The 17,343-nt window shown below is 41.3% G+C and overlaps 1 protein-coding gene across 1 annotated transcript in view; it reads left to right on the plus strand.

The window, feature by feature from the left end:
* Positions 1–16,348, plus strand: part of OCA2 (OCA2 melanosomal transmembrane protein) — a 124,386-nt gene extending 108,038 nt beyond the window's left edge. The window contains exons 19-20 of the mRNA XM_043487769.1: positions 13,668–13,761; positions 14,484–16,348. Coding sequence (XP_043343704.1) covers positions 13,668–13,761; positions 14,484–14,568 — 179 coding nt within the window. The 3' untranslated portion in view covers positions 14,569–16,348. The remainder of the gene's footprint in view (positions 1–13,667; positions 13,762–14,483) is intronic.
* The last annotated feature ends 995 nt before the right edge of the window (positions 16,349–17,343 follow it).

Below are 17,343 nucleotides of genomic sequence, written 5' to 3' on the forward strand. Positions count from 1 at the left end.
GTTGTTTGTTTTGTTTTTTTCTCTGATGGGCAAGGTTGAGAGAGGTGGTGATCCTGTCTGCTGATGATTGGGTTTGTATTTTTGTTTTGTTTGTTGTTTAGATGAGACGTCCTGTACAGGGTGCGACTGGTGGTTGGGTGATGCCAGGTCTTGTATTCAAGGGGTTTCCTTTGTGTGAGTTCTCACTATTTGATACTCCCGAGGGTTAGTTCTCTGGTAGTCTAGGGTTTTGTAGTCAGAGTTCTCATTCCAAAGGCTCAGGGCTTGATCTCTGGTCAGGAATGAAGATTCCACAAGTGGTTTGTGATGGCATTAAGTGAGATTAAAACAAATACCCAAAATTGAGAAACCAAAGATGAATCCCATACAAATGGCAGTTACAAAATCAGTCAAATAATAATTAAAATAATGGAACACACACACACACACATATACACCCATAAGCAAAATCAAAACAGTCCAGCAAAAATAAAGTACAGTAGATTGACCTGGCAAACAAAGGAAATCAAAAATTACATCTACCAGTTAAGAACAAAACTAATTAAAGCACAAACTGGAAGACAAAACTAAAGCAAGGTGCCAAGTGGGGAATAAAGCAATGAAAACAGAACTAACAAATATGTTGAGAAGAAAGGAAAGAAAGAAAAGAAAGAAAGAATATATATTCAAAGTTAAATAGAGGTAGATACATTTTTTATTAAAGCAATTTTTACTTATTCTTTCTTTTTTTTTTCTATTAAAAATTATTTAATAGCTAATAGTGTTTCATTATTTAGATGCTCCATATATTATTTTAACAATCTCTTATTGCTGGGTAATTAGAGTGAACCCAGTTTTTCACTAGTTTCAGCAATACTTAGAACAATTTTACACATAATTAGTCAAACTTTTGCATAATATTTCCCTGGCATACCTCTTATGAGATTGCTTAAAAAATAATAATTGGTGTTTGTAAGCACTTATAAGACATGACTCCTAAATTGCATTTTCAATTTCTTTTTTTTTTTTTAATTTTTTATTAGTTGGAGGCTAATTACTTCACAACATTTCAGTGGGTTTTGTCATACATTGATATGAATCAGCCATAGATTTACACGTATTCCCCATCCCGATTCCCCCTCCCACCTCCCTCTCCACCCGATTCCTCTGGGTCTTCCCAGTGCACCAGGCCCGAGCACTTGTCTCATGCATCCCACCTGGGCTGGGGGATCTGATTTCCACCGTAGATGTATAAATGCTGTTCTTTTGAAATATCCCACCCTCACCTTCTCCCACAGAGTTCAAAAGTCTGTTCTGTACTTCTGTGTCTCTTTTTCTGTTTTGCATATAGGGTTGTCGTTACCATCTTTCTAAATTCCATATATATGTGTTAGTATGCTGTAATGTTCTTTATCTTTCTGGCTTACTTCACTCTGTATAAGGGGCTCCAGTTTCATCCATCTCTTAGGACTTGATTCAAATGAATTCATTTTTTTAACGGCTGAGTAATATTCCATGGTGTATATGTACCACAGCTTCCTTATCCATTCATCTGCTGATGGGCATCTAGGTTGCTTCCATGTCCTGGCTATTATAAACAGTGCTGCGATGAACATTGGGGTGCACGTGTCTCTTTCAGATCTGGTTTCCTCAGTGTGTATGCCCAGAAGTGGGATTGCTGGGTCATATGGCAGTTCTATTTCCAGTTTTTTAAGAAATCTCCACACTGTTTTCCATAGCGGCTGTACTAGTTTGCATTCCCACCAACAGTGTAAGAGGGTTCCCTTTTCTCCACACCCTCTCCAGCATTTATTGCTTGTAGACTTTTGGATAGCAGCCATCCTGACTGGCGTGTAATGGTACCTCATTGTGGTTTTGATTTGCATTTCTCTGATAATGAGTGATGTTGAGCATCTTTTCATGTGTTTGTTAGCCATCTGTATGTCTTCTTTGGAGAAATGTCTGTTTAGTTCTTTGGCCCATTTTTTGATTGGGTCATTTATTTTTCTGGAATTGAGGTGCAGGAGTTGCTTGTATATTTTTGAGATTAATCCTTTGTCTGTTTCTTCATTTGCTATTATTTTCTCCCAATCTGAGGGTTGTCTTTTCACCTTGCTTATAGTTTCCTTTGTAGTGCAAAAGCTTTTAAGTTTCATTAGGTCCCATTTGTTTATTTTTGCTTTTATTTCCAATATTCTGGGAGGTGGGTCATAGAGGATCTTGCTGTGATTTATGTCGGAGAGTGTTTTGCCTATGTTCTCCTCTAGGAGTTTTATAGTTTCTGGTCTTACATTTAGATCTTTAATCCATTTTGAGTTTATTTTTGTGTATGGTGTTAGAAAGTGTTCTAGTTTCATTCTTTTACAAGTGGTTGACCAGTTTTCCCAGCACCACTTGTTAAAGAGGTTGTCTTTTTTCCATTGTATATCCTTGCCTCTTTTGTCAAAGATAAGGTGTCCATAGGTCGTGGATTTATCTCTGGGCTTTCTATTCTGTTCCATTGATCTATATTTCTGTCTTTGTGCCAGTACCATACTGTCTTGATGACTGTGGCTTTGTAGTAGAGTCTGAAGTCAGGCAGGGTTGATTCCTCCAGTTCCATTCTTCTTTCTCAAGATTACTTTGGCTATTCGAGGTTTTTTGTATTTCCATACAAATTGTGAAATTATTTGTTCTAGTTCTGTGAAAAATACCATTGGTAGCTTGATAGGGATTGCATTGAATCTATAGATTGCTTTGGGTAGAATAGCCATTTTGACAATATTGATTCTTCCAATCCATGAACACGGTATGTTTCTCCATCTGTTTGTGTCCTCTTTGATTTCTTTCATCAGTGTTTTATAGTTTTCTATGTATAGGTCCTTTGTTTCTTTAGGTAGATATACTCCTAAGTATTTTATTCTTTTTGTTGCAATGGTGAATGGTATTGTTTCCTTAATTTCTCTTTCTGTTTTTTCATTGTTAGTATATAGGAATGCAAGGGATTTCTGTGTGTTAATTTTATATCCTGCAACTTTACTATATTCATTGATTAGCTCTAGTAATTTTCTGGTAGAGTCTTTAGGGTTTTCTATGTAGAGGATCATGTCATCTGCAAACAGTGAGAGTTTTACTTCTTCTTTTCCTATCTGGATTCCTTTTACTTCTTTTTCTGCTCTGATTGCTGTGGCCAGAACTTCCAACACTATGTTGAATAGTAGTGGTGAGAGTGGGCACCCTTGTCTTGTTCCTGATTTCAGGGGAAATGCCTTCAATTTTTCACCATTGAGGGTGATGCTTGCTGTGGGTTTGTCATATATAGCTTTTATTATGTTGAGGAATGTTCCTTCTATTCATGCTTTCTGGAGAGTTTTAATCATGAATGGGTGTTGAATTTTGTCAAAGGCTTTCTCTGCATCTATTGAGATAATCATATGGTTTTTATCTTTCAATTTGTTAATGTGGTGTATTACATTGATTGATTTGCGGATATTAAAGAATCCTTGCATTCCTGGGATAAAGCCCACTTGGTCGTGGTGTATGATTTTTTTAATATGTTGTTGGATTCTGTTTGCTAGAATTTTGTTAAGGATTTTTGCATCTATGTTCATCAGTGATATTGGCCTGTAGTTTTCTTTTTTTGTGGCATCTTTGTCTGGTTTTGGAATTAGGGTGATGGTGGCCTCATAGAATGAGTTTGGAAGCTTACCTTCTCTGCAATTTTCTGGAAGAGTTTGAGTAAGATAGGTGTTAGCTCTTCTCTAAATTTTTGGTAGAATTCAGCTGTGAAGCCATCTGGTCCTGGGCTTTTGTTTGCTGGTAGATTTTTTTATTACAGTTTCGATTTCCTTGCCTGTGATGGGTCTGTTAAGATCTTCTATTTCTTCCTGGTTCAGTTTTGGAAGGTTATACTTTTCTAAGAATTTGTCCATTTCATCCAAGTTGTCCATTTTATTGGCATAGAGCTGCTGGTAGTAGTCTCTTATGATTCTTTGTATTTCAGTGTTGTCTGTTGTGATCTCTCCATTTTCATTTCTAATTTTGTTAATTTGGTTCTTCTCTCTTTGTTTCTTAATGAGTCTTGCTAATGGTTTGTCAATTTTGTTTATTTTTTCAAAAAACCAGCTTTTAGCTTTGTTGATTTTTGCTATGGTCTCTTTAGTTTCTTTTGCATTTATTTCTGCCCTAATTTTTAGGATTTCTTTCCTTCTGCTAACCCTGGGGTTCTTCATTTCTTCCTTCTCTAATTGCTTTAGGTGTAGAGTTAGGTTATTTATTTGGCTTTTTTTCTTGTTTCTTGATGTGAGCCTGTAATGCTATGAACCTTCCCCTTAGCACTGCTTTTACAGTATCCCATAGGTTTTGGGTTGTTGTGTTTTCATTTTCATTCATTTCTATGCATATTTTGATTTCTTTTTTGATTTCTTCTATGATTTGTTGGTTATTCAGAAGCGTGTTATTTAGCCTCCATATGTTTGAATTTTTAACAATTTTTTTCCTGTAATTGAGATGTAATCTTACTGCACTGTGGTCAGAAAAGATGACTGGAATGATTTCAATTTTTTTGAATTTTCCAAGACCAGATTTATGGCCCAGGATGTGGTCTGTTCTGGAGAAGGTTCCGTGTGCACTTGAGAAAAAGGTGAAGTTGATTGTTTTGGGGTGAAATGTCCTATAGATATCAATCAGGTCTAGCTGGTCCATTGTGTCATTCAAGGTTTGTGTTTCCTTGTTAATTTTCTGTTTAGTTGATCTATCCATAGTTGTGAGTGGGGTATTAAAGTCTCCCACTATTATTGTGTTAGTATTAATTTCCTCTTTCATACTTGTTAGCTTTTGCCGCACATATTGTGGTGCTCCTATGTTGGGTGCATATATATTTATAATTGTTATATCTTCTTCTTGCATTAATCCTTTGATCATTATGTAGTGTCCTTCTTTGTCTCTTTTCACATCCTTTATTTGAAAGTCTATTTTATCTGATATGAGTATTGCGACTCCTGCTTTCTTTTGGTCTCCGTTTGCATGAAATATTTTTTTCCAGCCCTTCACTTTTAGTCTGTATGTGTCTCTTGCTTTGAGGTGGGTCTCTTGTAGACAGCATATATAGGGGTCTTGTTTTTGTATCCATTCAGCCAATCTTTGTCTTTTGGTTGGGGCATTCAACCCATTTACATTTAAGGTAATTATTGATAGGTGTGGTCCCGTTGCCATTTACTTTGTTGTTTTGGGTTCACGTTTATACAACCTTTCTGCATTTCCTATCTAGAGAAGATCCTTTAGCATTTGTTGAAGAGCTGGTTTGGTGGTGCTGAATTCTCTCAGCCTTTGCTTGTCTGTAAAGCTTTTGAATTCTCCTTCATATCTGAATGAGATCCTTGCTGGGTACAGTAATCTAGGTTGTAGGTTATTCTCTTTCATTACTTTCAGTATGTCTTGCCATTCCCTTCTGGCCTGGAGGGTTTCTATTGATAGATCAGCTGTTATCCTTATGGGGATCCCTTTGTGTGTTATTTGTTGTTTCTCCCTTGCTGCTTTTAATATTTGTTCTTTGTGTTTGATCTTTGTTAATTTGATTAATATGTGTCTTGGAGTGTTTCACCTTGGGTTTATCCTGTTTGGGACTCTCTGGGTTTCTTGGATTTGGGTGGCTATTTCCTTCCCCATTTTAGGGAGTTTTCAGCTATTATCTCCTCGAGTATTTTCTCATGGCCTTTCTTTTTGTCTTCTTCTTCTGGGATTCCTATGATTCGAATGTTGGGGTGTTTCACATTGTCCCAGAGGTCCCTGAGGTTGTCCTCATTTCTTTTGATCCTTTTTTCTTTTTTCCTCTCTGCTTCATTTATTTCCACCATTTTATCTTCTACCTCACTTATCCTATCTTCTGTCTCCGTTATTCTACTCTTGGTTCCCTCCAGAGTGTTTTTGATCTCATTCATTGCATTATTCATTTTTAATTGACTCTTTTTTATTTCTTCTAGGTCTTTATTAAACATTTCTTGCATCTTTTCAATCTTTGTCTCCAGGCTATTTATCTGTAACTCCATTTTGTTTTCAAGATTTTGGATCATTTTTATTATCATTATTCTAAATTCTTTTTCAGGTAGATTCCCTACCTCCTCCTCTTTTGCTTGACTTGGTGGGCATTTTTCATGTTCCTTTACCTGTTGGGTATTTCTTTGCCTTTTCATCTTGTTTAGATTGCTGTGTCTGGAGTGGGCTTTCTGTATTCTGGAGGTCTGTGGTTCCTTTTTATTGTGGAGGATTTACCCAGTGGGTGGGGTTAGACGATTGGCTTGTCAAGGTTTCCTGGTTAGGAAAGTTTGTGTCGGTGTTCTGGTGCGTGGAACTTGATTTCTTCTCCCTGGGGAGCAATGGAGTGCTCAGTAATGAGTTTTGAGATGGGTCTATGTATTAGGTGTCACCTTGGGCAGCCTGTATGTTGACGTTTAGGGCTGTGTTCCTGCGTTGCTGGAGAATTTGCTTGGTATGTCTTGCTCTAAAACTTATTGGCTCTTGGGTGGTGGTTGGTTTCAGTGTAGGTATGGAGGCTTTTGGACGGTCACTTATTACTTAAAGTTCCATGTAGTCAGGAGCTTTCTGGTGTTCTCAGGTTTTGGGCTTAAGTCTCCTGCCTCTGGATTTCAGTTTTATTCTTCCTGTAGTCTCAGACTTCTCCAACTACACAGCACTGATAATAAAACTTCTAGGTTAATGGCAAAAAGATTCTCCCCCGTTAGGGACACCCAGAGAGGTTCACAGAGTTACATGAAGAAGAGGAGAGGGAGGGGGGAGATAGTGTTGAGCAAGAGGAGAAAAAGGGGGACTCAAGAGGAGAGAGACAGATCTACGCAGTTATCTGTTCCCAGAATGTTCTCCGTAGCCCAGACACCCACCAGGATTCACAGAATTGGATTGGGAAGAAAAGGAGAAAGGAGGAAATAGAGGTGTTCTGAGGTAGAAAACAGAGAGTCAAGATTGGGAGAGAAAAATCAACACACTCCTGAATAAAAATGGGAACTGAATATTTGATTCTTAAATGTTCACAATTTATATCATATATTGAAAAACAAAAATTAAAAATCTAGAGTAGAGATTAGACTCTTAAAAATACTATATTAAAAACAAAAACCAAAACACACACAAAAAATTTTTTTTAAATATATATGAAGTTCAGTTTAAAAAATAGGGCTTCTCTCTTTTTTTTTTGTAAGGTTATAGTGTATTGAAAATGAAAATTAAGGAGTAGTAGAGGAGTACTAGAGGACTTTAAAAGAAATAAGAGAAAAAGAAAAATAGAAAATAGAAGAGAAAAAGGAGGAAAAAAAGAAAGAAAGAGAAAAAAAAAGAATTTTCCCTAATTAAAAAAATCATAAAAATCTATGAAAATGAAAGTTAAGGAATGATGGGGGAGTAATAGGGAATTTTAAAGGAAAATAAAAGAGAAAAAATAAAAAAGAAAAAATTAAAAAAAAAAAAAAGTAAAAATATATCTAGGAATTTCTCTGGAGCTGTTGCGGTCAGTGTCGGTTCGGCTCAGTTTCAGATATCTCCTTGTTCCAGCTTACAGATCTCGATATCTACAGGCCTCTTCTGGTGTAATCGATGTTTTCTACAGGGATTTTAATCTGTTGCACCGCTCTCTCCTGAAGCGGTTCCCTTTGTTTATTTGGCTTCTGTTTGCCGGTTTCTTCAGAGCCTCATTTCCGCCCTGACACAGGCAGGCGGAGGTGGACTCTTATTCAGGTAGCTAGTTCTGTCGCGCTGCTGGGAGGGGCTGGCGCTGCGGGGAGGGGCTGGCGCTGGTTTCTCCGTCTGCGCTGCTCAGAATCTCGGCCGCTCGTCATGGAGCGCGCCTCGCGCAGCTCCAGTCCTCGGGTGATCCACAAAACCGCTGAACAAAAGGCTGAGTCCGCTCTTGTGCCTTCCCCGTCAGAGCGGTCCAGGCAGCCAGAAGCTTGACCGGCGCACTCTCTCCGGGTGCGGCGCACCCTCTCCCACGGTCCCAATCTCGGTTTCTGCCGCGCCAGTCGGATGTGTGCGCCTTCTGCCCTCTGCCCCCAGCCCGTCCCCGCCCGCGTCGGTCGGGTGCCTGCGCGCTGTGTCTCGCCGCGACCTGCTCCCGGCTCTGGCGGGTCCGGGCCGGCCCGCAGTCTGTGAGCCCTTCTCCGGACTCTCTCGGTCCCCCCGTTCCGCGAACGGCCGGCAGCGAGTTCGGGCTGGTCAATTTTCTCTCTCTTCCCTGCTCTCCCACAGTTCAAGCCGGCAACTCACAAAAGCTCCCTCCGATTGTCCTCAGGGCACTCAGGCCCGGACCCTCCCCCAAACAATGCCGCCTGCTCCTCTCCGTGCCGCCCCCACTTGCTGGTGGCGGATGCGGGTGTCTGGGGCACTTTTCTGCTGAGAGTTGCTTTTAGGCACGTAATCTGTGGGTTTTATTTATTGTTTCCCTCCCAGTCAGGTTGCCCTCCTAGATTCAAACGCTTCCCCCAGGCCCGCCAGTGCGAGGGTTTCCCGGTGTCTGGAAACGTCCTCTAAAGACTTTCTTCCTGGGACGGGTCTCCGTCCTTAGCTCTTTTGTCTCACTTTTTATCTTTTATATTTTTTCCTACCTCCTTTCGAAGACAATGGGCTGCTTTTCTGGGCGCCTGATGACCTCAGCTAGCGACCAGAAGTTGTTTTGTGAAGTTTGCTCTGCGTTCAGATATTCTTTTGATGAATTTGTAGGAGAGAAAGAGGTCTCCCCTTCCTACTCCTCCGCCATCTTGGCTCCTGTCTCAAACCAGTCAGTCTTAAAGAAAATCAGACCTGAATATACATTGGAAGGACTGATGCTGAAGCTGAAGCTCCAATACTTTGGCCACCTGATGCAAAGAACTGACTTATTGGAAAAGACCCTGATACTGGGGAAGATTGAAGGTGGGAGGAGAAGGGTACAACAGAGAATGAGATGATTCAGTGGTACCACTGACTTGATGGACATGCATTTGAGCAAGGTCTGGGAGTTGGTGATGGACAGGGAAGTCTTGAGGTCACAAAGAGTTGGACATGACTGAGCAACTAAACTGACTGACTGATATACGCATATGTGTGTATATATGTTATATATATATTAAGTTACTAGTTTCTTATTTTTAAATGCAGTTCCCATTTCCTATATCTGTCCTCTCTTCATAGTTCCTGGTTTTGATATTATATTTGTGTATGGTTGATTTCCAGCTTTTACTGTATGTTTGCTTTTACTGGTGAGTTTTCCTATTTGTGATTTTATGTTTCTAGTTGTAGCCTTTTTTCCCCCCTGCCCAGAGAAGCTCCTTGGTTTGGTGGTGCTGAATTCTCTTGGCTTCTGCTTGTCTTTAAAGTTTTTTTATTTCTCCCTTGAATTTGAATAATAACTTTTCTGGGTAGAATATTCTGGATTGTAGGTTTTCCCCTTACATCACTTTGAGTATATCATGCCACTCCCTTCTGGCCTGCCGAGTTTCTGCTGAAAATTCAGCTGATAGCTTTATAGGGATTCCCTTATATTTTATTTGTTGCTTTCAATATTTTTTTTCATTGTATTTAGTTTTTCTGAGTTTAATTAATATATGTTCTGGTATGTTCCTCCTTGGATTTATCCTGTATCTTAATTTCCTGGTCTTGTGTGATGTTTCCTTTCACACTGTATGGAATTCTTGAACTATAATCTCTTCAATATTTTCTTAGGCCCTTTCTCTTTCTCTTTGTCTTCTGGGATCCCTATTATTCAAACGTTGGTGAAATGCACCAAACAAACAATGTTGCATCCTCATTTCTTTTCATTCTTTTTCTTTATTCTGTTCCATGGCAGTTAATTCCATGGGACAGGGTCTGTTTTCCAGTTGGAGTTGTATTCCATGTGGCTTTATTGCCCTGAAGTGTGTGCTCTATTCCTAAGGAGGTGAGCACGAAGGAAGTGAGCCCTGTATGTGCACATCAGGTCTATATGCCACCCGTGCAGCCATTTGCAGTTCTGCCAGAAGCAGCCCAAGGTTATGTCTCTTTCTCTGTTGTATTCATCCCAGACCTCTTGCTAGGCTGTTGCTGGGGGGCAAGGTTTTGTGACTGCTGGTCTGCCCCCTGGGGCCTAGGCTGCGTCTGTGGTAGGGCTCTCCAGGACCTGTCTATCCCAGACCTAGCTCTAAGCTGCATTGGAGGTGGGCAGAACTGAAGGGCTCCCACAGGGAAAGGAATTACTTTGTACCACACCCTAGGGACTCTTCATGGTAGATAAGTGATTCTGTGATGCCACCAACCAGCTGGTTGATGCATCAACAAAGTCCACTGCTGCCAAAGTTGCCATAGTCAAGGTCACAAGCCTGGCAACACTGGAGCTGTGCAGTGCTGTGAGCGTGCTGACAGTAATGTTCCTATGGAGACTTATGCTCTAACTTGCATGTGCCAATGATGGGGCTCCTATGGCAGACTTATGCCCAGCTCTGTGTGTGCTAATGATGAGCTCTGAGTTTTGGCCTGGACTACACTCCAAGCCCTCTGGAACTAGACCATATTCTCTCCCAGGGTCCTTCTGCTGAAGCCTGTGTTTCATTGCCTAGCTGGGCAGGGCACATTAGAAGCCCTGCTCAGGGCCTGTGTGGGGTGGGAAGTGGCGTGAGGTAGCAACTGATTCATGTACATCAACGGATACACATGCACTCCTTGCAAGTAGAGTTCATGCCCCTCCTGTACATCTCTCTGTCCTAGAAGACCTCTATGAAGGAAAGGGGGAGTTCCCAGGGAGAGAGACCACCTGTGTGGACCTTTCCTCTTTCACAACTTCCTCCCAGAGGCGCCAGTCTCATCCCAATGCCTTTTTTCTATCCTGCTCAGTTACATGGGAATCTTTCCTGCTGCTTCGGTTGTGTAAGAGATCTCGTGTCAGCTTTCAGTTGGTTTTCTGTGAAATTAGTTCTACATGTAGATATATATTTTTATGTGTTTGCTGGGGGAGGTGAGTTCCATGTCCTTCTCCTCCACCATTTTGATCCAAAAGGAGTATTTTTCAAATATTAATCCTTAACATGAGAGAAAGAAAGTGTTGCCTTTTATTTTTTAGAGCTCACTCAAGTTCTTGAATGTGACCTTGAATTATGTGTGACATTCTGTTTTATTCAGGAGAGTTTTCAGTGTTAAATCCTGGAGTAGCAACGTTTGGGGTGCAAAGCAGATGCTACTCAGCTATTGAGGTGTGTGCTCTGCGATGGAGGCTGGCAGGGCCCTCTGAGGAACATTCGCATGTCAGCATGTTGCTACTCTGTGCCTCGCTTTCTCCATGGGGACACTGAGGACCTCAGTGCTCAGCCCCCTGAGCATTTTCTCTCTGCCTGTCTGATCTCAAGCCCACTGCCCATCTCATACATTGTGCCATGTCTTTGTTAACAGGCTCCCTGTGAGCCCCTGAAGGATATGAGCTGATTTCCATGTGGAATGACCTGCTAGGGTGAGAGGGAGAGCCTGCCTAGGGTGAGGCAGTTAGGAAGATGCTAATGGAAGTCTTGGGTAGGGGGAAGGTGGGAGCCGAGGCAGATCTCAGAACTGAGATGGAAATCCAGACTCAGTTCTGGTCATAAAAAATAGATAAACTTTGGGGACTTTTAGGATGTGTTTGCTTCCAAACTCACTCAGGTTGTTGGCAGAATCCAGTTCCTTGGAGGTGTAGGACTAAATATCCAGTCCCTTGCTGGCTGTCAGCTGAGGCTGCCCTTAGCTCCTCGAGGCCTCTCTGGTTATGGCCTTTGGATCTAAATCTCAGAACCAGCAATGTTATATGGAAGTCTCATGGTGGGAATTCTTCCACCCCCTTGGATCTCTCACACTCTCTACCCTGGGTTCCCTCCAGCTCTCCTCTGGGATCTCTCCTACCCCTGTATTGCTGCAGCTCCCTGGAGTCTCCCGGATCTCTATGACTCTCCCTCTGAGGCTTCTCTTCTGCTTCTAGCTTGAGAAAGTTCCCTACTTTTAAGGGTTCACGTGAGTCAGTTGCGCCCATTCAGATAATTCAGAGTAACCCCGCATCTCAAGATCTATAACCTGAAATACTTCTGCAAAGACCTTCTTGCCATACATAGTAACATAATGACATAAGCACATGTTCTGAGGACTAAGGTGTGGGCTTCTCTATGGGGCTAGGGGGTATCATCATTTAACTACCTGGAACAAGGCAACATCTTATAGTCTGGACTGTCCACCAATCAGGGTCTATGCCTAATTTTTGCCACCCTAAAATCTGTCCTGCCCAAGCAGTTTGAATGTTGGTCTGCCATGCCCTCCCCTGCTATGGGGCAGCTATCCCTCCCCTTGGTGATGGGCTTGCCCCTCCCGACCTCCCACCTCTATTGCACCCTTCCTAAAATTCTGGGTGGGTCCATACACTTTGAATTACACTGAGGTACAGGAGGATTGTCATGAAATGGACCATCAGAAACACAGTGAGCACAGCAGACTGGGGCTTGGGCTTGTGGGGTGCAGAGCTCTGAGGAGACCCTGAAGATTTTTATTAAGCTCCTAAGATCCAAAGTCTTATATTATTGACATGTCAAATATATTTCATCCTTAGAGCAAGCATGTAAGTGGATATGGTGTGCTATTTCAGGAGTTTTCATGGAAACTAGGTTGAACTCTTATATGGAATAAAATCAGGAAGAGTGAAGTTAAACCGTGAGCCTTTGCCCTGCCTACCTATGGACCTGGTGGTTGTGTTGGATGTCTGTGTATTTCAGGACAGTGTAAGGACTAAGTGGGGGGGGGGAGGGACAGGATAAACCTCATAGGTGACACAGCTTATCATTTATTCCTTACCTCTCTCCATCCTCCGTATTCCAGTGTGGAGTTCTGGGCCAACATAGCACCTTGGGGCACAGCTTCCTTGATCCTCACCCTCCTGCTCTGCTGTCCAGTATTAAAAAGCCATCTCCTCAGGCCAATAAGGGCTGTTAGCAGTTGCAGATTTGTGTCTCCTAGTTCACAGTCCTCAGTGATGCACAATGCCAGAACTGAACTAACTTGGCTATGCCTGGGTTCTGCACCCATCCCCAAACACTGACCTCTGTGGTTAGTGGATAAAAGATCCCAAAGGGCTTCACCCAGTAGATTCTGCCTTTCCCTGATCCCATCTCTCTGTTGAGTGTCAGGCTTGAGTCATATCCCTCACTGAGGCCACACTTGTATATACGTGTGCACGTTAGTCTCCCTGAAGATCATGCATTCTGTCAAAAAGGCCCACCCAGAGAAGCATTATATTATCCTGATTGCTTACATCCATCTTTCCATACACACAAAGGATTTCCTGGTACATGTCCTGACCTGGAGTGGTGGTGGTTTTCATTTGAGATGAGAACCTACTTGTATTTCTCATGGTGAATCTACTTTCATTTTCCTCTGGAAGATATATGCCACCATGTCCCATGGTGATTTGCTAGTTCTCCTTAGCATTTCTTCTTTCCTATCACATTCAACAACAATAGCCCTATTCAAAAATGAACACTTACAAGCAATGAATTTATCTTCTCTTTGCTGGTGTTTTTTGTGTTCCCTGCAGATATTCGCACAAGCAATCACTTTCATAATGAACTATAATCATCAAATCAAAAGTCTGTGTGATGGTTCAAGTATTACAGAACAAAAGAGAATAGAAGTCTACCTCCAAGATGAACTGAGATTTTATTATGCTTTTCGAATTTTGATTCTAGGTAATGGGACACTGATTGGAGCATCAGCAAATGTGGTTTGTGCAGGAATTGCAGAACAGCATGGATATGGATTCTCTTTCATGGAATTTTTCAGGTACTTCAAAAATTTATTTAAATTTTCTGTTTATATAGTCCCTAAGCTTAAGTAATTAAAAATAAGCCACACATATTTAATATAAGTATGTTTTATTAGTCAGCAAGACATTGGTATTTTATGCTGTTCTTTTGAACATTCCAATGGGGATTTGTGCCTTGACTGTCCAGATTGAGGGTGCATAATGAGACTGTGACATCCTGCATGGCATTACCTAGTGAAAAAATTCATGATTGAAAGGATCTAGGAATATTGAAGACTGGGGGCAGCCTGGGAGCAGGTACCTCTCAGGAGCATAGCACAGAGAGGAGTCCCTGGATGGCGGAGTGCAGCTGATGCCAGCTCCTGCAAAGGAGGATCTGCTCTGAGGGAGCTGGGCTTGCTCTGGGGTCCCAGGCCCTGCCTGCTTGTTTTTTTATGGCACCCCTGCAATTTGGATGCAGGAACTGGGTAAAATAGTCATTGGTGGTGCCTGTAAAATAGTGCTGCCAAAATGAACTGAAATTTATTTGGGGGATACAGTAGGGGCTATCTCATGGAGGCATGCATCCACATCATCTAGGCTGAACCCAACTTTTGATTTCTAGAAATAAGAGACAATTACCTTTATGGAGATATAAAGCTCTTAAGGCCACATTCTTTTGCAATAATATAATTATGAATTCAGATCTCACAGTACTCTCCAGACACCAGATACCATAATCCACTTCTCTGTGTTTCAGGCTGGGCTTTCCAATGATGGCTGTCTCCTGCATGGTGGGGATGTGTTACCTCCTTGTTGCTCATGTCGTGATGGGATGGAATTAGTAGATATACAATGTATGAAGACTAAGGGAAACTTGACCCATCATCAATGTCAGTAGAAAACTGCCACAAAACCACTCTCTGGAGAAAAAAAGGTGCTTACCATGGGGGTGCTCTGGAATGGAGATTTTGCTATCTACATTCTTATTTGGGTGAAGCTGTGATAAATACAAGATAACTTACCCAAGATTCTACTATAGGAAAATGTGTATATTTCAATATATATCTTGCTCTGTTCTATAGGAAAAGACACAAAAGGCTTGTGTTGTTTAAATGTCACTTCTCCTGAAGTGACTGCTTTCCTTCACATTTAACTTCACATATAATTCCTTCACATCTAACTTTTTATGTTAAAATATTAAGAATTCAAATTGTGTATACTCCTAATGCATACTTTTCTTGGGAAGGGCATACAATTTGTAAGGAAACATTAAAAATATTTAAAACATACTGCCCCTTGAGAAAAGGTCTTAGAATTGGTTAGTCTCTTAGTTTTCGGTAGAGGAACTGTTGATCTTGTCCACATAGGTCTGCTCCTGTGGATACAGCAGGACAAGTAGAAGGAGAGTAAATCTGAATGGGCAGATGGAAGATACTTAGCTCTGTACACCATTTTCGTTCTTCAGCAAATGAAAAAAATGTTCATGTCTGCAATAAAAGAAACAATGAAAGTGCCACCAGATTTTCTATCAAGTTTGTCAATTCTCCTTACACTGTCTCCAAAATTAATAGGTAAATGATCCAGTACCTATTAAATCCTATTTCATAATGACAGAAAGAGACAGCACTGAAGGAACAAATGGCTTTTCTATGAATGTTGAAACGGCAGAGTTAAACATTGTTCTGATGCCTCATGTATAAACCCTGAAGGTCCAAGGACCATGGGGACACACAGTCTGAATTCAAGATAAAGAGTGTTCTTCTACTGCATATGAAGATCATGTCCTTCTTGAGTTGCATTAGAAGCTATGTGCAGGTTTGAAAAGCACCTCTATCCAGATTAAGGCCATGTGCAGGCAGGGGTGGAGGGACAGGTAGCCAAGCAACAGATACAACTGCCATGGGAATTGGAATCACTTCCTCTTGCAATTTGTGGGTGCCTTGCAGATCTTGGGCCCCAGTCTCCTAAACACCACATAACAGAAGACAATGTGCATGCCTAACTTTATGGATCAGTTGGTTAGAGGATATTTGGTTTACAGCACACAGTTCAACTTTGTCTGGTGGCAATGTTTCCCACAATAAGGTCTTCAATCTGTAGAAGGGCCCAGTAGCAGCCAAGAGCTGCTTTTACAGTGAAGACTAGTAGTCAGAATGGGAGGGTGTGGACCTTATCCAGCCATTCATGCTCTGCATTGTGATATCCCCATTGAGGTCAGCCAGAGACACTGGGACTCCTTCAATGTGCTATGCCATTGAGAAGGCCCAATTGGCAAGGCAGCTTGCTTGACAGCGGGGCCTGCTGTAGGAATTTTATTTGGTTGAGTGTCCCTCAAAATTTGCAGCTTCAGGAGGTCATCTGGTAATGGGTTGGAGTAGCTTCTCCAATGTGTTATATGTTTCCTACAAGATTGAAAATGGACCTCCAAGAATTGTATTTTTTAATTTTTGTGTGTGATTAGTGCAATTTGTCTCTCACTTTGCAGGGTAATTTTAAGTCACTGATTGGTATTAGCCTTTAAATTTTCCATTGAGAAAGGAAATTGAGATGGTGTATTTTTTTTTGTTTTACTCTCTTGGTATGGATGAGAAGCTTCCTAATATAAAAGAGAACAAATTTGGAGTGTCTGACAGTTATTTATCATATTACCTATCCCAGGACTCACTCTGGAGCTGGGGAAATAACCTCAAGATGGGTCTACTACTTCATAGAATCAAGTATTGTATGAGCCTAGACCAAGAATGCACCCACCATTTGACCTCTGTAGGCTGCTACTCTGTATAAGGAACTAGAGGGCATTTGGGTCACTGAGAATTACAGAAAATTAATACTAGAAAAGAAAATCTCTTTTCATCAATGTACAAATAACTGTTATTGTGGTTGTTCAGTTGCTAAGAGGTGTCTGACTCTTTGCAACCCAATGAAATGCAGCATGCCAGGCTTCCCTGTCCTTCAGTATCTCCCAGGGTTTGCTCAAACTCATATACATCGAGTTGGTGATGCCATCCAAACATCTCATCCTCTGTTGCCCCCTTCTCCTCCTGCCCTCAATCTTTCCCAGCATCAGGGTCTTTTCCAATGAGTCAGTTCTTCTCATCAGTTGGCTGAAGTATTGGGGCTTCAGCTTCAATATCAGTCCTTCTAATGAATATTCAGGGCTGATTTCCTTTAGGATTGACTGATTTGATCTCCTTGCAGTCCAAGGGACTCTCAAGAGTCTTCTCCAATACCACAGTTCAAAAGTATCAATTCTTTGGCACTCAGCTGTCTTTATGGCCCAACTCTCACATTCATACATGACTACAGGAAAACCATAGCTTTGTCTATACAGACCTTGTCCGCAAAGTGATTTTTCTGCTTTTTAATACGTCATCTATGTTTGTCATAGCTTTTCTTCCAAGGAGCAAGCAAGTCTTTTAATTTTATGACTGCAGTCACCATCTTCAGTGATTTTGGAGCCCAAGAAAATAAAATATGTCACTGTTTCCATTATTTCCATTATTTCCCCATCCATTTGCCATGAAGTGATAGATCAGATGCCATAATCTTAGTTTTTTGAATGTTGAGTGTTAATTTTTCACTCTCCTCTTTCATTTTCACCAAGAGGCTCTTAGGTT

The sequence above is a fragment of the Cervus canadensis genome, chromosome 15, assembly GCF_019320065.1.
Source record: "Cervus canadensis isolate Bull #8, Minnesota chromosome 15, ASM1932006v1, whole genome shotgun sequence".
NCBI lineage: Eukaryota > Metazoa > Chordata > Mammalia > Artiodactyla > Cervidae > Cervus > Cervus canadensis.